Source organism: Acanthisitta chloris, unplaced genomic scaffold (assembly GCF_000695815.1).
Source record: "Acanthisitta chloris isolate BGI_N310 unplaced genomic scaffold, ASM69581v1 scaffold9367, whole genome shotgun sequence".
Lineage (NCBI taxonomy): Eukaryota > Metazoa > Chordata > Aves > Passeriformes > Acanthisittidae > Acanthisitta > Acanthisitta chloris.
Window position 1 is genome coordinate 27310 of NW_008680918.1, and position 21550 is coordinate 48859.

The 21550-nt window shown below is 41.3% G+C and overlaps 1 protein-coding gene across 1 annotated transcript in view; it reads left to right on the forward strand.

Annotated features, from left to right (window-relative positions):
• Window positions 1–21550, forward strand: part of ZSWIM8 (zinc finger, SWIM-type containing 8) — a gene marked incomplete at its 3' end in the record, with an annotated part of 54733 nt that overhangs the window by 26997 nt on the left and 6186 nt on the right. Inside the window, exons 4-15 of the mRNA XM_009077898.1 lie at window positions 4215–4387; window positions 6127–6234; window positions 8961–9042; window positions 10806–10926; window positions 11298–11499; window positions 12421–12596; window positions 14954–15962; window positions 17012–17143; window positions 18059–18238; window positions 19478–19661; window positions 20228–20326; window positions 21239–21363. Coding sequence (XP_009076146.1) covers window positions 4215–4387; window positions 6127–6234; window positions 8961–9042; window positions 10806–10926; window positions 11298–11499; window positions 12421–12596; window positions 14954–15962; window positions 17012–17143; window positions 18059–18238; window positions 19478–19661; window positions 20228–20326; window positions 21239–21363 — 2591 coding nt within the window. The remainder of the gene's footprint in view (window positions 1–4214; window positions 4388–6126; window positions 6235–8960; window positions 9043–10805; window positions 10927–11297; window positions 11500–12420; window positions 12597–14953; window positions 15963–17011; window positions 17144–18058; window positions 18239–19477; window positions 19662–20227; window positions 20327–21238; window positions 21364–21550) is intronic.

The following is a 21550-nucleotide window of genomic DNA, read 5'->3' on the forward strand; positions in this document are numbered from 1 at the left end:
CTCTACTCTAAATGATTTTTAAGGTGCGTGGTTGAAGTTTTGGGTTTCATATACTGACAAATGGGAAAAGAAATGTAGGAAATGAAGCAGCCCTGGGAGGGGGGATTTGATTTGGAGAGGGATTGAGAAGTGTGTCATGATATTGTGATCAATAGGACAAAACTTGATGTGTGCCTTGTTCTCTTTTTGTCTCATTTCTCTTTTGCAGTCTAGGATTTTTTAAACATAAATGATTAATATTAATCATCTAGTCCACGTGCATATCCGTATCCATAATTTCTGAACCTCTTCACTACATTCCAAACCTCACTTTTTAACAGTGTTCTACTGCATATACATGTGGAATTGGCTTTTGCAGATCTTCTGCTCATTCCCTTTGTAGCAGTCACATACCCTCCTCATTGCACTGAAGACATTATTGCTGTTCTCAGGTGTGTTCTAGATTTCAGGGACTTTTTTTCCTATCATAGTCTTAATTTCTTTTTAACAGCTGAGAAAGGCAGCAGCATGTTCAGTTTGGATTCTAACTTTGCATCTCCTTAATAGTGTCTCTTAAGTCTCCACTTTTTAGAGGTTCTCCTCTCTTGGTTTAAAACAAACAAATGTCCAAAATTGCCTTGCTTTACTTCTGTCTCAGAGCTTTTGTTTGGATCTTGTTATTCCATTTTTGTTAGCCCTGGGAAGGTTAGAGAAAAAAATCTCAAATGCTAAGTAGAGGTGTGTTTGCTGTCATTGTTGTTGGGACATCAGAACAACCAAATAGCATTGAAGAAAACTTGGAATGTGTATTGCGAGAAGTGTTCTTAGCAGGGTGTTGTTAACTTATAGGCAACTTCTATCTTTTAACTCAGGTTGCTTACTGAGTAGCTTGGGGTATTTCAAATTTGTGCCTTTCCACCTGAAATCATGAGGACTAATAGGACCTGAAATTTTGCAATTAACTAGTTTCATAATAAAGTAAATGCTAAATGTAAAAGACATTGATGTAGCTGTCCTAAAATTCTGAAAAACAGATTTTAACCACTGGGAAGCATAAAATTCTTTTGGATACTTTTCCTGAAAAGTTGAAAGAAGCCATCTCTATTTTGTAGGTCCTAGTCTAGGCAGCGGTTGATTATTTCCAGCTTTTACATTTGGTTGAACTCTGTATGTATCACCCTTGGAAGAAAGAGGCAGGCAACTCAGAGGGATTACAAGGGTGTCGTGAGTTTATGTAGGGAGATCCTCAGCAGGGCCAAAGCCCAGCTAGAACGTAGTCTGGCTGCTGGTGTAAAAGACAACAACAATGTTTTTGTAAATACATCGGGAGCAAAAAGAGGGCTAAGGAGAATATCCATACTTCATTGAATGCAGGTGGAAACATAGTGAGAAAGGATGAGGAAAAGGCTGAGGTACTTAGTGCCTTCTTTGCCCTCAGTCTTTAATAGGTAAGACCAGCTGTCCTCAGGGTACTCAGCCCCCTGAACTGGAAGACAGAGACAGGGAATGAAAATCATATAATGCAGGAGGAGATGCTTAGTGACCTGCTACACCACTTAGACCTTCACAAGTCTATGGGGCCTGATGAGATCTACCCAAGGGTGGTGAGGGAGCTGCTGGAAGAGCTCACTGAGTCACTCTCCATCATTTACCAGCAGTCCTAGTTAACTGGAAAGGCCCCATTTGACTGGAAGTTAGCAAATGTAAAGCCCATCTATAAGAAGGGTGGGAAGAAGCATCTGGGGATCTACAGGACTGTGAGCCTGACCTCAGTGCTGGGGAAGGTTATGGAGCAGATAATCTTGAGTATATCATGTGACACATACAGGACAACCAGGGTATCAGGCCCAGCCAGCATGGGTTTATGAAAGGCTGGTCCTGCCTGACTAACCTGTTCTCCTTCTATGACAAGGTGACCTGCTTAGTTGGATGAGGCAAAGGCTGTGGATATTGTCTACCTGCACTTCAATAAAGCCTTTGACATTGTCTCCCACAGCATTCTCCTGGAGAAACTGGCTGCTCTCATGGCTCAGCCAAGCACACTGGTTTCTGAGTAACAAACTGGAGTTGCATCAGGGGAGGTTTATGTTGGATATTATGAACAATTTCTTCACTGAGAGGGTGGTCAGGCATTGGAACAAGCTCTCCAGGGAAGTGGTGGAATCATCATCCCTGGAAGAATTAGAAATCCGTGTGGATGTGGCACTTGGGCACAGGCTTTAATGGTGAACATGGTAGTGCCAGGTTAATGCTTGAGGTCGATGATCCTACAGATCTTATCCATCCTCAAAGATTCTATGATTCTTTGATTTTTCGTGGTAAAAGAAACCATTAATTGTAATCCAGTTTCTTTCTTGGGATGTTTTCCTGTGCTATCCCACAAAGAGTGGTTCAGTTAGAGCAAGATGTGTTGCAAAAGAAGCAGCTGGGCAGTGCTGCTTCAATTAGCAGTGTCAGTGTCAGACATGTTCATCAACATACAGATTGACTTGAAGCCTGTGACACGTCATGCTAAAGCCCTAAAATTCTCTTTTTATATGTGTTTTTCCCTCTTTGCATTATCAGTTAAATGTCTTCATATACAAATAAGAATGCCATGGTAGGAGCTTGGTGAGAGTTGTATAGCTGCAATCCAGGCTTTTCCAACACTTTTTAAATACTTCTTTTTCTCAGTGAAACAGAATTGCTGCAATTGCAACTTGCAAAATGCATAATTGGCTTATGTGAAAATCAGGACATTAGTCTGAGGTGTCTTTAGTATAACAGAAGGACTAGCTGAACTGTTTGGGTTGTATTATCCAAGTGTGGAACATAAATTAGAACTGTATCTAGTAATGAGCAGTGCAGTGATTTTGTGTGAATGCCTACTTTTGTTTTGATTCTGTTCCAATTGCTAAAATGGCTGAAGAATTTGGGTGGCATTATGTGTACTAATCAAAATAATCACCCACATCAGGAAAAGGATTTGAATTCTGGTGAACAGGAGAAATAGAAAGGTTAAGCAAGGTAAGAGCAAGTTTGTATTGGTATGGGGATTATATTTTGAGAAGGATGTGATGCATGTTATTTTAAATGGAATTTAGTAGGCCACGTGCACTCCTGAACACCATCGTTACGATACTCTCGCAATGCCATAATAAAAACTTAGTAGTGTGGATTTAAAGTGTAATTCCTTGTCCTGATGATGGAGAAACTATTTCAGTCATCAGTCCCAAGGCCCATTTTTTCCCTTAAGGTAGACTGTTGGGCTGAGGTTTGGGTATGACTTTGATACCCTGGGTACTTTCTGTGCTTCATTATAACTGAATTCTGGACTTGCAAAAAGGTCCTGAGGCTGATACTCATTGCTGTAGAGGATGACTAACTGCTGATAGGCGGCTTCAGGACAGGTAGAAGATTCATACTCCTGATGGTCTTTCCCTGCTCATATGTGTGCCTCTGAATGGCTGTTTTCTCTAGAGGAAGCTGCATTATGAGTACAACCACTATGCACTGTACATGAGCTTACACAATGCTAAGCCTTCTTTAAGTCCTTTCTTATCCTGCCTGAGACAAGATTCGTAATTTACTAATTTGATCACTGAATAATGAGGCTGGATTCATTCAAGCATTATTGCTGAAATTTCCTTTTTCCATTGATTACGGTCTAAGCAAGAGGTTTTTTTTTGTTTTCCAAGTACCCGATACTAACAAAACTGCATAATTTATGAGCAGTGGGTAGCTTCTGAAGCCACAGAGTGAAAGTAAGTGTTCAGGTTAAGCCCTGCCTTCTTTAGTTGACTGTAAAATTGTGGAAGTTGGCTGGCTTGGAATTATTTCTGAGCAAGTCACCTAGCCTGTTCTGCACTGTTGCCAGAGTTAGCACAGAAGTCTTGCCTGAAATATGCATAGGCTAGCTTTGACCCAGTGAACAAAACTCCACACTTTTTAGTGGTGGCTTGATCCAGTTCTGCTGTTCTTTATTAAATAGTAATAGAAATAAATTAATTAATGTATGAAAAACTAGTATTTTGGAACCCCTTATAACACATTGTGCTTCTCTGCTAATAATCAGCCATAGCTGGTTGGGAAAAAAACAAGTGCTGGAGACTCTAGATCCATATCCATCCCTGTATGGATGTTGTTGCTAGACATGTTGTTTCAGTGTTTAAGTGGCACATACCTGAATTTCTGTGCCAGCTGACTCTGTTTTGCAAGTACCTGAAGAGTAACTTTGGACTTTTGAATTTTAACAGGTTTCCATCTGAGTGCCACTGTGGTTCCCCCACAGATGGTGCCACCCAAAGGTGCGTACAACGTGGCAGTGATGTTTGACCGGTGCAGGATCACGTCGTGCAGCTGTACCTGTGGAGCTGGGGCCAAGTGGTGTGCTCACGTCGTGGCGCTCTGCCTCTTCCGGATCCACAATGTAGGCCTTTAACTACACTTCTGCTCTCCCATAGGCATCTTCTCAGACTCTCCTCATTACAGTTTCATGCAACACGCACTCTCTTTAGGGAAATTGGTTCTGGCACTCCTTTTGGTTACAGATTGTGCAAATGCATGCTCACAGTTGCAGTCTGCAGAGTCTGAGGCTCTAAACTGCATAATGTCCTTTGATAATGTGCAGATTGCTAAGGGTAGATACAGAGTGCTTTTTGGCCCCTTCCTGTTTCTCATTTGAATGCTAGAATTACTCATTCTTTCTTCAGCTCTGCAAGGAATGAAGGGTCATCAATAATTAGTCTTTTATTACAAGTCTTTGTAAATACGGGATTTGAAAGCTTGCTCTCTAGCTTGTTTGATCACAGTGCAGAAGGAAAGTGATTTTCATCACTGTTGGCCTTTGTGTTCACCAGTTCATTTTAGCACACACTAAGGCAGGTGTCATTTTGACTTGTAGATTTCAAGTAGTTAAGCCAATGTTTTAATTTGACTGCTTGTGTTTTGTGTGGCCTTGTATAGGGCAAAATGTAGGCATTTCATATCCCAGCCAACTCCAGATGAAAATATGTAGAGTCAACATGAAATACACTAGTTGAAGGTTCAGTCTTGCATACAGTTTAATTTCCTCTGTCTTTGGGAAGCTGAGAAATTCATCTTAAGGAAGGATTAAACTTTGATGATTAAAAAGAACAGATTTTCTGCTGTCACAGAATGTTTTATAGCTAACATGCTTATGATCAACTCCAGAGTCTTAAATAAGTGCTCATAACATGCTGAAGCTTGTTAATATTTCACAATGGACAATTGTCACTGGCTTAAATTACTCTTGTGAAAGCATCACAATTACCACTATACTTTCTGTACTTAGGACCTAGAGAGTTGGAAAAAAATAGGTTCTGCTTGGAATTATTAGTTTGAGTTTTAAAAGGTGGGTATGGAGAGGGAGGATAGAAAACAAGTTTTCATTTGTATGATTTACACTCAAAAGTTTGGACCTTGTGTGATAAAGATCATTCTTTTTCCTCCAATACTTTCTTTACCTGAAAAATGATAGTGAAAGGATTCTCATGTTTGTATGAAGTGACTGCTGACACTAGCGAGTTACAAGCCAAGGTATATTGCTCTGCATAGTCAATACAATATCAGAACTATCTTTATTATCAAACTGTTCTTACCTGTTTGCGGGTTAAATTAGAAGTGGGGTATTTTTGTTCTATAGAGTGAAGAAGGGTAAGAAACTAATGGTGGGTTTTTTCTTATAATCCAAGTTGTTTCTAAGATATGGAAGGAGACCAATTTTAAGGCTGAATTAAAAAACTAATGAGATAAATGAGGTGGCTGTGCTTTTGTGAAACAGTCCCCCACAGAGCTGGTTGGTTTGCCAGAAGCTTAAGGAATAATGTCCTATTTTAGAGGTTTGTTTGTGAAATCCCTGCCAGTATTTGTGCAATTGCTAGCAACAAGAGATCTTAAGCACAGCTGTTAAAGCAGTTTCCTTGAAAAAAACCCTCTTAAAACAGTTTTTATAAAGCCTAGACATCTTATTTGCATCTTATATGCAATACTACACAAAATTTCAGAGAAAAAAAAAATTGGTCATCAAGACTAAGCATGATGTGCATCAGCATAGCTACTGTTCATGACATTCCATCCATTTGGTGGGCACAGCTTCATGAAGCCTGACCTGTTAATGGCAGTTTGCATCTCCTTTTTTTTCTTCAGGCATCTGCAGTATGCTTGCGAGCTCCTGTTTCTGAGTCTTTGTCTCGGCTGCAGAGAGACCAGTTACAAAAATTTGCTCAGTACCTAATCAGTGAACTTCCACAACAGGTAAGTGAGGACAATCAATACCACTGGCCTTTGGTTGAGTTCAGTTATCTTTATTCTGGGTCCATTTATATGATGTCTTTTGTTGCAAGATAACCAGATACTCTATTCAATTGTGAGCTACTGGGAAGGTGTTCAGTTCTTGCTCTGTTCAGGTTTGCCATTCTATTATTTGACAATTGTCTATTGCCAGGTAAAAGATTAGAAGTGTCTTCAAAGGGGAAAGAAGAGTCATGGCTGTTCTATTAGCATGAATATGTGCTGAGCTTGTGGAAGATCAAACACAGTAAATGCATGATTGTGGAAAACCTATGTCTGCACAAATAAGGTTGTTTCTTTTTTGTGTGTTTGGTTAGCTAGGGGAGAAGACTACCCAGGGAAGATATTGTATATGCCTTAAGTAGGTACTTTCTAATGCACCTAAGTGGTGACCTTCTGACTTCCCCCAGTGTAGCTCCTTGGAGATTCGTAAGAATAATTTATTTGGGTTATGGAAAGTAACAGACATGAAATTTTATTAGTCACAGTCTGCTCTCTTCTTCCTTAAATATCTGTGTTGTTCAAGGTCAGGTCATTTATATTATGTGCCTAAAATGTTTGCACAAAATACACAAGAATACCCAATTGATGGTGAAGTGTCTGCTTTAAAAATATAAGGGCTTGGCAACTTTCTCATGCTGTTTCAACTAAAGGAGATTGAGAAAAACTGACCTGCATGGCTATCTGTCACATTTCAGTAGTGTCTAAAGTAGGACTTATATTGCTGTCAGCATGTGCCTGAAATTTGTGTTATGGTGCTGTGCTTGGGACACTAAGATATTCTATTGCTCAAATGTCCTCTAAATTTCCTACAGAAATACTAATCTTCTTATGAGAGGAAATAGAAGAATTGTATAATAGGAAAGTGATATAAAAATACTGCTTTTTTATTACTGGGAGATCAGCACCAATAGTATGTGCTTCTTGCTGCATTACGTAACAGACAAAGCTTTTCTTCTCTCCTTCAAGACTCTGAGCTGTATGGCACATAGCCTGGTGCTTAATGGAGGAGGGGTTTGAAAGGCTAGTTGTGGTGGTAGTTTGTTTCCTTAGTGGCGTGGGAGTTGTTTGGTTTCAAATATTCTGTTTGCTCCTTCGGTCATGTGTATCAGCTGTGCACTGATTAATTACTACTATTTTGCCAGATAATCTGCTGGATGCTGCCCAACAGAAAAGTTTGGGTTTTCTTGGCAGATACGTCTTAACCTGTGTTGTGTAATTCCTTTGAGAAAGGCGAGGCACACACACACATACAACAGTCTCATTCCCTGTCTTCAAGATTTCTGGGTGGTGATAGATATTCTGATATTTTGGGATCCCATATTTTGGCTACATGATCAGGCTGTATGCATAATTCTAATTTACCCTCATTTCCAGTTTGTGAGTGACATTATGGAAAAGTAAATATGCTGAATTACTTTCAAGTGCAAAGGGACGATGGTCTGTAGGAATGCAGCTACATAAGGAAAGTTTTGCAAACTTTCTGTAGAAAGTGTTTTCTGTGTCTATGAAAATGACAGTGATTCTGAGCAGCTGGAATTTACTACCCAAGAGCTATTTCCCCTGATGAAGCCAGTACTCCTGTTCCAATTAAATATCAATATCTTGGCAAGATATGCATGAAGGAGAGTCACTGCATGTCCCTGATACTTCAAGCTTAAGGTGTGACATTGCCTAGACCTGTGACTTTTCTGCCTTGTGGTGACTTAAAATATGTAGTACTGGAGAAAATGTACAAGAATAGCTTAGAGCCGACTTTGTTTCCTTAGGTGTTTGAAATGCAAAATATCCTTCTGAAGCATTTTTTTCTTCTCTGTTTGGGATAGATCTGCATTATTTGCAAATACAGGTGTACTGAATGTGCCTTGCTTTACAGTAAGAGCAATCTTTAACCTCAGCTGTTGTGCAGGCAGAGGCGGGGGATATCAGATACTCTGTTGCAAGTCATTTAAATCCTAACTACATGGATTAAAATTTACCGTTTTTCTGCGTGCATGCATCTACAGTTTCAGCCCAACTTACTTTAGGAAAAAGCCTCTTTCTACTGTGCATTTTTCTTTCAAAAATAGTATATTAACGTTATATCTACACAGGATTTTACAGTCAGGTGTGAACTTTCTCTGCTTATGCTCTGAGCTGGTCAGAAACTCTGATTAGTTTAGTGCCAAAATTGCATTAGTTTACTACTGAGTCTCCTTGCCAACAGGATGGTAAATAAGCTAAAGACTGCCACAAAAGTTATGTGTAGGTGTATTTTGTAGTTTGCACCTCTGCTCCCATTATCTTGGGTTTTAGAGAAATGATTTAGGAACAGGAAATAAGTTTGAAAGCACAGAAAAATGATGACCTTGACTCCAGTCACTTCCATATCTCTCGAAATTAGCTGCAGTATCACTCTGTGGGCTCCTACTCCTCGAGAAATGAAACAGGAGCTAATGACCTCTGCTGCTTTTGTTTACTTCTTAGGGTGTGACTGCAGGAAGTGAGCCTTGCATAGGTGTTGGCTTTGAGGAGGGAGAGGAGAAGGTTGTCATTGTGTGATCTTTAGCACCCTCTGTCGTCCTTTCTGAAATCGTAGCACTGCGTATTGATACCTCTGAAATTACCAGAGTGCTTCAGTCGTGATCTTTGGCTGAGTATGCCGGGATAAGAAATACTGTGTATATTGAAAGTTTGCTTCATGTTTTCAGATTCTTCCAACAGCTCAGCGCTTGCTGGATGAGCTGTTATCTTCTCAGTCTACTGCCATCAACACAGTGTGTGGAGCCCCAGGTAACTTAAATATATCTTATTTCAGTAATCTGTATCACAGATAGGAAGAGGATGTATTTTCACTGCTTCAGGTTTCTGAACTGATCTGCTACCCTGCAGCTTGGATTGCAGATGGAGATGAAGAAAGAGGGATGAGTATAGCTGCTTGCATGTATATGTATGGCACAGCAACAGGCAATCACTGGTGTAATGGACACCTCAGAGTATTTGCAAAGGAAGGGAGCATCAGGCTACGCACCTTTCTAGAAAAGTATTTTTTTTTTAAGTTGGCTCCTGGAAATGTTGATTGGAGAAGACCTTTCCAAGTTCTTACTTGAAACAGGACTGTTTACAACACTAGATTGGGCTAGCTGTGACTTGGGCTAGCTTAGCTAAGTGTTGGTTGTCGGAGGTGTTAGTTACCCTTTTGTCCAAGAATTTTTTCCTCATGTCCAGTATGAATACTCTTTTTTGATCATCTTCTAGTACCAAGAAGAGTATATCTGCATTGTGTTTGTGATTCCAAGTAGTTGTAGGCTGTTAGTGATCTCCCTTCATACTCTACTTTTTAGATGAAATTGTCTCCCCTCGTAAGTCATGTGTTCCATGCCCCCAACTATCTTTATACCCTTTATACCACAATATCACAGAATCAATTAGGTTGGAAAAGACCTCTGAGATCATCTGAGTTCAAACTTTGACCAAACACCACCATGTCAACTAGACCGTGACACTAAATGCCACATCCAGTCTTTCCTTAAACACCTTCAGGGTTAGTGACTCACCACCTCCCTGGGCAGTCTGTCCAGATGCTTAATCACCTGGTGAATTTCTCCTGATGTCCAACCTGAACCTCCCCTGGAGCAGCTTGGGACTATATCCTCTTGTCCTGTCGATAGTTGCCTGGGAGAAGAGACCAACCCTACCTGACTCCAGCCTCCTTTCAGGTAGCTGTAGAGAGCAATAAGGTCACCCCTGAGCCTCCTCTTCTCCAGGCTAAACAACCCCAGCTCCCTCAGTCACTCTTCAGGAGATTTACCCTCTAGACCCTTCACCATCTTTGTTGCCCTCCTCTGGACTCACTCCAGCACCTCAGTGTCCTTCCTGAATTGAGGAGCCCAGAACACAATACCCGAGGTACAACCCCACCAGTCCTAAGTATAGGGGGACAGTCATTTCCCAATCTTTTCTGGTGTCTCAGCATCATTCCTGGACTGGAGAGACCCAGAACTGGATACGATATCCCAGGTACAACTTTATCAGTGCCAGGTAGAGGGGGATGAACTAAATTCCTAAGCTGTGCTTTTCTTAATATAGCCTAGTTTGCAGATGTTTGTTTTTGTTTTGTGTTTTCAGTGAAAGTTTCCCATTGAGTTGTGTTCAGCTTGGCATCTGCCATAATCACCAAACCCTATCAGCTACTGAGCCATTTGGTTCTCCATCTGTACTGATGCATGGGGTTTTCTGTCCCAGGTACAGAAGTGCACATTTTTCTCAATGAACTTCATGAGGTTTCTGTTGGCACAGTCCTTGAATTTGTCCTGGTCCCACTGGTTGTAGTGCAACCACTCAGCATGCTAGGTGTATCTCCCAGTGTAGTGTTGACAGTGGTGAAGGTAATGTTATGATAGTGTTTTAAGATAACTCTGAATAGGTTGTCCAGCAATGGGTGAAATAAACTGAGTAACACTGCCTGTGTACCTCCCTATAAACCGTGTATTTGGGCACACAGAGCAAAATATCTTCAAAATCTGCAGACTGTAAATGTGTTGTTCTTTTGTAAGATCCTACTGCTGGACCCTCTGCATCAGATCAAAGCACCTGGTACTTAGATGAATCTACTCTGAGTGACAACATAAAGAAAACCCTTCATAAATTCTGTGGACCCTCTCCTGTTGTTTTCAGGTAAGCTGTTTTCCAGTGGATGAAAAATGTGATACTCTTGTAATCTGTAAGATCATTCTATGATTCGCTGTATAGCCCGTATGCTTATGTGATGTCTTGGACTGAAGGATGCTCATTTTCATGGTCACTCTTCTGGACTGTATTTTTCCCTAGCTTGTCCAGTCATATTTCAGTAGAGCAGACTCTATTTGCACAAGAATTTGCTTGTGTGGTGTTCTTAGTCTTGTTATGCATCCTGTCTTTTAGGTTACCCGTGTCTGTCCCGTTGGAGGTGCAAATACACTTTTGGATGTAGATTGTACTCAAGAGTTTTGTATGACTGTGCTGGATTAAATTTTTTTCTCATCCTTGTTCTTCTATTTTATCTGCAGTGATGTGAATTCAATGTATCTGTCTTCCACGGAGCCACCAGCTGCTGCTGAATGGGCCTGTCTGCTGCGTCCCCTGCGAGGAAGAGAACCTGAAGGAATCTGGAACTTGCTTTCCATCGTGCGGGAGATGTTCAAGAGACGGGATAGCAATGCAGCTCCTTTGCTGGAGATTCTGACTGACCAGTGTCTCAACTATGAGCAGGTATTCAAATATCTCTGCTGTGCAGGGGAGGAATGTCTGGGGAACCAGGCTGAGCCAGTGACTGACTGATGTTGTGTGTCTGTACAATCCATGGCTGAAGACAATTTTTTTTAACAGGCTATATGCATTATGGGCATGTGCTTCTCCACACCAGTTTGTTCTTGTTCTGATTTAATGATGTCCTGGTAACACTATATTCCCAAAATGCCTCAGTCCTTTTGACATGAATATGTGGAGTCTGATTTCTTTTGTTCAGCAGATGTGATTTGATTTCTGCCCAATCAAGATGATTTATTTTAATGTTGGTTTTTTTTGTTAAACAAAGCATGTGATGTAAGAACTGTCATTTTGATAAAAACTAAATATATGTGTTCTGTTATAGAATCTCAGATTCTGGTGTTATTTTTGCAGAAGATATCTTTTGATGGATTTAAGTAATACATTTTTTAATATTTTAAAAAATAATACTAGAAAAAAGGTTTCCTTTTACAGTTCAGGACACTGATCTCAGTCTGTAATATAAATTGCAATGTGAGTTTCCTTACTGCTCTATCACGTACCTCAACTCTGAGAGGGGAAAGGAAATGCTAAATTTATACATTTATTCACTTTTTCCCTCCGAGTGTGAAGGACTCTAGTAAGTAAACCTTCTGTGAGTGTTTTGTTCTGTAGGCACATGCCTTCTAACCAGAGAAATTTTGAAAGGCCCTTAGTTCTCACAAAACAGTACTGCATTAATGGTCATAGTTATTTTGGAGTCAAATAAAAACGTGTTACCAACTACAGATCCAATTTCCTTGTGGTAATTGGGTGAGGTGAAAGCAGGGGATGAGATGTTGACCACAACACAACTCCACTGATCTCAGAGGTCTTTTCCAACCTTAATGATTCTGTGATTCCACTGAACTTTTTCTTCTGCAGATAACTGGCTGGTGGTACAGCGTGCGGACTTCTGCATCACACAGCAGTGCCAGTGGGCACACAGGACGCAGCAATGGCCAGTCAGAAGTAGCTGCTCATGCTTGTGCAAGTATGTGTGATGAGATGGTGGTGCTTTGGAGGCTGGCTGTCCTCGACCCTACTATTAGTCCACAGAGGTGAGCCCCAGAATCTGATCTGGTCTCTCTTTAATCTCTGTGATATTCAAGCACACTCAAGAGTTTCATCCTGTGTTTGTATGATTACCTCATTACTTGTTCAACCATTAGCCCTGCTGGACTATGTGCTGTGTAAGGTTCAAAGCACTGTAATTACTTTAAACTGTAATTGCTATTGCTGCTTGCTTTTAGCAACATCAAATAGTGTGAATAATTTGTTTTCCGAGAGTCCTCTTTTACATATGGGTGTAATTCTGCATTTTAGTGTCCTGTTGGAGAACATTTCTTTGAATGATAGCACCAGCTACCAAGAAATTTTAATTGTTTCTATATTTAACCGTTCAGTTTAATGGATTCCTGTTTAGCCCAGTCATTCACTGTTGTCTGTTTCAAGATGAACCAATTCTTGCTTTCTCTCCTCTTAGGGAGTTTTTCTCTGCAGTGTATTGGTAAACAGTGTAACCAGTGTATGATTTTCAGTCAGTGTTTTCAATTGCCTGAGAAAAAAAACTGTGTGGTTTCTGCAGATTTCTAAACTATATTGTGCCTTGATAAATCACTGCCATCTTTATTTAGCACCAGTTGAATAGCAAAGGAGGTACTGAGATGCTGTGGTTGACATTGTAATAGTTGGTTTAGTACATGCTGTCTACCAAGTGTGGTGTGTAAAATGTATTGGATTAGTTTAATGTGCTATAAATTCTCAGAAAAAGCTGCTCAGAACAAATGAAAACAGGATGGTATTTTCATTACAATTACACATTACAGGATTTGCTTTCTGTGAATTGCTGTGTAACATTAATAAAATGCCCTGTCTATGTAAGGTACATCAAGGACACTAAAATGGATGCAGTTCCTGTCTTGTACAGTTTACAGTGTGAAGTAGCTAAATATAGGAGTTGAAGACAAATCAAAAACTGTAGGAAACTGGGAATGAGGCCTAAAATAAACACAAACATCAATCAAATCACATAGAAAAAACATAAAAGATTTTGGCCATTAATAAAGGATGAAGTTGTGCTATGTATATTCACATTCGAGTTATTTGACGCAGTTCAAATTTGCTCAGATCTCCTACTTGAGCTAATGAATAATTGAAATGCTCCTGCTTGATTACCTATTCTCTTGGTGTTTGAATGGTCTCCAAGAAGAACCCTCTTCTACTTGTCCTTGCTATTCTTCCAGTGAATCATAAGGATGAGAGTCTGTGAAGTCTCCTTATCTTACCTTTCCCAAGTCATTCCCGCTTTTTCTTTTTCCTCTGAAAATCTTCTTTTTGATTAAGCCCTACCAGTCCTTGTTAATTAATTTCTTGAGTGGACAAATATAAGCAGCTCATTTTGGTTAGTCCCTTGTCATAATACCCTTTGCACCTAAATTGAGTTACCCCATTTTGATTTGTTAAAAAATTATTTTACTTTTGATAGGAAATCTGATAGAATTGGAGTGTTGGGCTTGTACCCCAGGTCTCTGAAATCTGTGGCAGAAACAAGATGGTAGTTGATTGAGACACCTGGTACAATTTCTGCAAGTGTCTTTTCCTCTCCTTGAATTAGATCACCAAATGCATAATCCATTTAGACTATATGCTCATGTGCTTAGGCCCTATGTGAGATTTGGAGCTGGGAAATGCAGAAGTGTTTCATTCTCCTCATAGTAATATAGGGCGTGGGACTAACTGCTGTGTAATTTAAGTCTACATGACCCTACCAGCTTGCTTCTTCCTCAAAGTTATTTGAACATCAGTGATTGTTGTCATGCTTGTTCCGTGCCTGTGGTTTGCAACACTTCATTCTCCTGAGGACAACCTGCTAAAGCCTAAATGCAGTTGTTGGGCTCTATATAGCACATCAGGGTAAAGAGGAAAGTGCCAGAAGGACAGATTAGGTCTGTCTGTCACTGTGCTTCCCTGATAGGCTGTTTAGGCTGTACTTGTGAATGTCTTGACTGGAGTTACTCACAGGGCTGTTTCGCAGCTGCTGCAAACTGTTTTATGAATGTTTCCAAGAGCAGTTCCCCATGGTGCTCACTGGTCTCAGACTGCTGAGGCTCACATCACCAATGCTTTATTTAAGGCAGATAAGCAAACAGGGCAGACAGTATTTCATTTAAACCTCCCAGTTTGTGTTGTACTTGTATTCACATTTTGTTTCTGTATCATGGGCCTGTCTAGGCCTTGGTTGCTAATATACCTGTTTGCTTTTGTCAACCTGTCTTTCTACTAATGTTGTCAATACTTAATTCAGCAGAAGTTGTTTCTGACCAAAGGAGGTGGTGTTCTCTGGGTTAACAAGTAGTTTGTTGCCTGCAAGTGCTTTTTGTGACTGCTTCCTAACCTGTCCTCTTACTTCTCTTAGGCGCAGGGACCTTTGCTCACAGCTCAGACAGTGGCAGCTGAAAGTCATAGATAATGTTAAGAGGGGTCAGCATAAGAAATCACTGGAGAAGCTCTTCCAAGGTTTCAAGCCAGCTGTGGAAGCCTGTTACTTCAACTGGGAGGAAGCTTATCCCATTCCTGGGATTACATATAGCAGCACTGACAAGAAGAACTCATTCTGTTGGGTAAAGGCCATCCAGCAGAGGAGCTGCCGGTTGCAGTGTGCAGAAACTGCCTGTGAGTCTGGTAGAAGCCATGGGCAGGAGCCTGGGGGACCATGTCTGCAGTCTGGGGACAGGCTGAGGCCCTCTCCCCAGGAGCCAGCAGTGCGTCCAAAGGAACTCACTGGAAAACGGAAAGTTGTCTCTGAAACGCCACAGAGGGTTCTGAGGCGACTCTCAGCAGAAGGGGATAAAACTGTGTATAAGGCTGCAGTGGGCAAAGCAAAGTTGCCAGTGAGCAAAGGCTTGACCAGTAAACATAGTGGGAAACGCCGCATGAGCAGTGAAGACAGCTCCCTGGAGCCAGACTTGGCAGAGATGAGCCTGGATGACAGCAGCTTGGCACTGGGGGCAGAAGCCAGCAACACCTTTAGTTTTGCAGAGAGCCCACTGAGCAGGAGCTACAGGGATGCCTTTGAGGAGGATGGTGGGGTGTACTTCTCTGAGGGACCTGAGCCTACTGTCAGGAGCAGTTCCATGGCCAAGAAATCACCCAAGGATCCTGTGGGGGAAATGGGTAGTGGTGATGATGACCTGCCTTCTGCAGATGAGAACACTGGTGGTGTGAGCCTGAAGCCTGAAGAAGTGGGAGAGAATGGCGCAGCAGGGGGAGGGGATGATGGGGAAGAGGAAGATGATTACCAGGTATACTACCTGAATCCACAAGAGGTAGCCAAGGAAGATGATGACAAAGCTGAAGGGGGAAATGAAGAAGAGCAGGATATATTTGCTGGTATAAAGCCTCTGGAGCAAGAGAACCGAATGGAGGTGAGCTGAGTCTAGTTCCAAACAACTCTTTCGCAGTTTTATGTATTGTATGGGTCATGGTCTCACCACCCTTCTAGCTGTCACTGTAACCTAGTGTGTTTTTAAATCAAGTGCTTAATTATAATGTCATTGTATCATTGTATCATAAGGTATAGAACCATAGAATCATAGAATTTAGGGATTGCAATGGACCTTACAGATCATCTATTCCCAGCCCCCTGCCATGGGCACTGACACCTCCCCACTAGATGAGGTTGCTCAAGGCCTCATCCAGCCTGGCCTTGAACACCGCCAGGGTTGGAGCAGCCACCACATCCCTGGGCAACCTGTTCCAATGTCTCACCTTATAGTAAAAAACTTTTTTCTCACATCCCATCTAGACTTTTGCTCCTTCAGTTTGAACCCAGTCCTGGTGCAGTGGTAGTAGACGTCTGCTTCCCATGAACTTGTCTCCTTATTTACGTGCTAGCTGCAAGTGTGTCCCAGTTTTAGCTAGTCCCATCTTACACTCAAGGATTTGCAAACCTAAACAAAACAGTGTGTGCTTTTTACCTAGTCTCACTCTTGGAAACAGCAAAATTGAGCTGAAATTAAAAATAGGTAAGACAGACATGCTCAGCAAGAAAAATTTAAATCCAACCATATAAGCAGAAATTCTTTGGAGAGACGGGCTAAACAGACTGTGTCACATTCCTGTAATAACCACAAAATATGTTTAGAGCTTGCACCTGTATGAGCAAGCAGCCGAATGGAGGTGCATGGAAATAGTTATAGTCAGACAGTTTGGGTTTTAGGCTTTTTTGAGTTATTCTCTGATCTCTTATAGCACTTGGAGGGAGGATGGGACTTAGTCACGAGAGAAAAGCCTTCTAAGAGGAGTGCTGCAAGGGGTGGTGGTGAAGGTCCAGGCAAGGAGGACTCTGAGAACACCTGCTGCTGAAGTTAATTGTGAATTGTGTTTGCAGAGTCCTTGTGACAAGAGGTGTGACCAGGCTAAATCCAGCCTGGGGGAGTGTGGCTTAAATATGACCATCTGTTCTTTCTTACAGATCCTCTTTGCCTGTGCAGAGGCACTGTATGCACATGGATACAGTAATGAAGCTTGTCGCTTAACTGTAGAGCTTGCCAGGGACCTACTGGCCAACCCTCCAGATCTCAAAGTGGAGCAGCCACCAACTAAGGTAGAGCTAGAAAGCTTGTCTAGTTTTGGGGCTAAAGACTAGGTTAGAAGGAATATGTGGGGTGGATACAACAGCATTCCCAGGCATTCCTCATTTGCTATGATTCAGGGCCATTCACTGGGTGCTTCCTTGGGTTTGAACTTCTCTGGATGTCATTACTGTGCCTTATCACTCTGTGTGTGTTTGTTAATAAAAGGGGAAAAGAAAATAAAAGACCTTTCAGCAGAACTTGGAGTCTTCAGAAACTCCAGTTTAGTTAAAAGCTACTTCACTTTTCCTTATGCTTCAGAGAGATGCTTAGTTTGTTAGAAGGTGCAGCTGGTTTAGGAATCTCTTTTAAATCAATTAAAAACCCCCTGTATTTAATATCAGCTTCAAATGATACTTTGTTTAAGAGGTACCTGCTACTGTGTCCTATGAGATTATACAGCAGCCATAAGAAGTCTTGATTTCTGTGCACGTGACTCTTTCTTGTGATTCTCTCCCAAACCTTTGTCTCCTATTTCATAGTGTGTGTCACTGGAAATGTTAGTAGTTTTGTTGTTTCAGGATAAGAAGGTAGGAGAGGAAAGAAATAAGCATAAACTTCTGGAAACTCACTTGTAGTGACATTAAGCAGTGTTTGTTGTATGGAAAGGTTGCCTTGAAGTGGGATGTATAGCATCCGTCCAGTAGTGGACATGTGACTTATCCTCAGGCCTGCTCTTCCACTGTGTTGTGCTGGGGTGAGATAGGGGAAGTAATGATGTTCATCAGTAACCACGAAAATTTGAGATTCCTCTGCAAAGGGAACAAAATTTAAATGGATTTTATTCTTTCTTCTGTCTACTAATTATTGCAAAGGGCAGGATGACAAGCATAGAGCCATTTAGGATGTTTAGCAAAGTGTCCTGTGACAAATTCCTCCTCAAACAGGGCAAAAAGAACAAGGTATCAACTAGCAAGCAGACATGGATGGCAACCAACACCTTGTCTAAAGCTGCTTTCTTGCTGACTGTGTTGGGTGAGCGGCTGGAGTACCACAACCTCGCCTTCCGAATAGGAATGTTTGCTCTGGAGCTGCAGAGACCACCTGCCTCCACAAAGGCTCTGGAGGTATGAAATAGCTCAAGGCTGTATGCCATTGTTCTGCTGGAATGCATTTGCTCATGTTGTTTCCATTTCAACTCCTGAAGTTTGGCTATGCTTTTGTATGTTTCCTTAAAATTGACTGCAGTGGGACTAAAGGAATCATGTGCACATCCCATTAACACCTGTTGGTCTGCCAGAAAAATGATTAGAAATACCACTTCAGCTGGTGTTACCTTCAGTAATAGAAAGCTGAGACCTCACGTGCCAACAGGTTCTTTGATTTCACAGGCCTGAAAATATTTAAATCAGTTCAAAATCTCTTGCAAATGTATTATTAGAACATTTTACTTTTCATCTTAAATACATTCCCAGTTTGCTTCGCTAATCTGGGGGAAATAGTCATTTGTAAATATTTGCATTGGTGAAATGGTTTGAAACTTATTCCTTAGGGTGAATTGGTACAATTGTTACATGTTTGAAAATTGTTGCTCTTGCTGATATCTCATTCACTGACAAGTGAATATATGCTCTGTGCAAGCATATTATCTTGGACACCCCTTGATTACTATTAGGATTCTGGTTTAGAAAAAAGAAGTGTTTAGTTAAGACCTTGTCTGTGTGGTTTGCAGCCACCTTGCTTTTCACTGCAGGGTTGTGCAGTCCCTCAAGGTGTGCATTGTTGCTTGGCATCCACCAACGACCCTTGTTACACTAATTATCTGTACTGCTTTCTGACTGATGAGAGGATTGTGAGATTGGCAGTCACTTGCTACTGAAAACAATTGCTTTCACGTTAAGAGTGCAGAGAATACAGGCACAGAGTAGCAAAATGCCTTCATTGTGCTGGCATGCATGCTGCCACCCTGTGCCCATTCTGCTAATCAGTCTGTGTTGTCTCAGACGGGTATATCACTTAATTGTAGGAAGAAAGGATGCTATATTATGAATAATCACCTTTTCCACTGGCTTACCCAGTCAGATACTTCTGCTGATGTTCTTATGAAAGCTGATGCATTTTTTCTGAAGACTGATAATTTGAGTAAAATATTTGATTTATAAATATGAAACAGAACGGGTATTAGATTCAAAACCCTGTGTTCATTGTGAAGAGGATGGTAAAGGTGGCTAGGCTGCTAAGAGTTGCTATAATTTAATCATCCAGTGAAAACTGTTGCCATACTGCATGTATAGAGTAAGATGGTCTGCTGCCCATAGGGCTTGTGCTGGTGACAACTTCTTCTGTTTCCTTGTGGATACTACCAGGTGAAGCTGGCATATCAGGAATCTGAGATTGCAGCCCTCTTGAAGAAGATTCCCTTGGGCACCAGTGAGATGAACACTATTCGAGGAAGAGCCGAAGAACTCCGAGAAGGGACATTATGCGATTACCGTCCTGTCCTGCCTCTGATGCTGGCAAGCTTTATATTTGATGTCCTGTGTACTCCAGGTACTGACTGCATTGGCCCGAGTGTGTGCAGGGCATGTTCTGTGATGCCAGGTCTTGAGGGGTTTTCAAAGACAAACTGTCTTCTGTATAAGAGCAACCTAATCTTTATTCTTCACACACTGTTGCTTGTGCTTCCCCCCATGTTGCTTTAGAGGTACTTTGTTCGCCAGTGCCACTATTTCTCCTTTCATTACATTTCAAAACAATTGGACACTTACCACATTTCAGCACTCTGTGTGTGTTTGTAAAATAGTTCTAAATGACTGACTTTTCTGCTCTTACGCTGGTTATATTCAGAGGAAGCTAATACAAATCTAGTATTTAAAAGAGAACACAGCAACCTGGAATTAGAAGACTGACTTGGCAATGTACCTGCCTGGTTTGGAGTCTTAGGAAGTTAGAGAGAAATGGAAAAAAACCCCCATATGGTGCTGTGGTCCTGAACCTGATACAAAGCTAGGAATAGGACTGCAGGAAACTGCAAATTCAGAAAGCTCTCAGAAATACTTTTTGCCTTGAGGTCTTAGCTTTGAAAGCTGAACACTAATTCTATTCTTGTCTTTCAGTGGTTTCTCCTACAGGCTCTAGGCCCCCAAGCCGTAATTGGAATAATGAAATGCCTGGAGATGAGGAGCTTGGTTTTGAGGCTGCTGTTGCTGCTCTTGGTAAGAATCTCTTACAAGAAAGGTCTTTCTTCATCTGTGTTCTGCTTCCTGCTCTGTTTTGAATGCTGAGAGTTAGTAGTTCATTCCAGTTTGATGCAGAAATAAAAGTGTTTGCATGGTTTGTCAGAACTAGATGCAGAAGGATTCTACATGCTAGGGTTGAGGTATCTTTGCAAAGCTGTGAAAAATGGAAGGGGAATAAGGGACAAGAACTGAATGCTAAAGTAGTAGCGTGAATTTTAGCTTTTGCTTGCTTTTTTGTCATGGAATATGTATTGTCTGGCCTTTAATGGAGATGGACAGTATCAGAGGACAAAAGGCAATCCTTTCAGAAGAGATTAGACAATGATAGTGAAAGACTAGCAGAAGTACTCTTGAGCATGATCATATAATTCAGAATCTTAGCATAATACTGGATTCTTGCCTCATTTGTCAGCTTTGACAACATAGCAGGGATCATATATGTTTTGTTGACAATACTGTATGCCTTTTTTAAAGCAGCAGCATGCATAGCGGAATATAATGGATTAAACAAGGCCTGTTTTCTGTTGCTTCATATCGGAAAGGAGGAAGAGGAGTCTTTATGGTGTGGGAATGCTGGCTTGTAGCACCAGCAGAAATGGAAAAGTTTGTTTAAGATAGGGTTGTAGGCTTGCCTGGACTCTTCCTGTGGCATATTAGTATCTGGTTGTTCTGACAGTTGTAGCAAACAGTATTCTAGGGACAGACAGCAGTTCCTTTTTATTCATGGCCTATTTCTGAAATTAACAGAAAAATAGAGGGGAAAAAATAATCTTCTTTTGCCTGTAACAGTGAGGTGAATAAAATAGTCTGAGGTGTAGTTAGTGCTGAGGATATAGTGTAGTCCCATGGGCTCACTTGTCTCTTCATTCCCTTTTTTCTGGCCTGCAGGTATGAAAACAACTGTCAGCGAAGCAGAACATCCTCTGTTATGTGAAGGCACACGAAGGGAGAAAGGGGATCTGGCACTAGCCCTGATGATTAGTTACAAGGATGATCAGTCTAAGCTGAAGAAGGTGAGTTTCCCTTTCAAAGGGGAGAGGGAGGTGGAAAGCAAACCTTGTTTGGGTTTTGATGGATTTGATAGTTTTGCCAGTGAGCATAAGTTGCTGTGTCATGTGCTGATGTTTTACAAGCTGTATTGTGGTATATATATTCATCTACTGATGCAAAATCTGATAGTGCAGTCTGCATTGCCCTGGG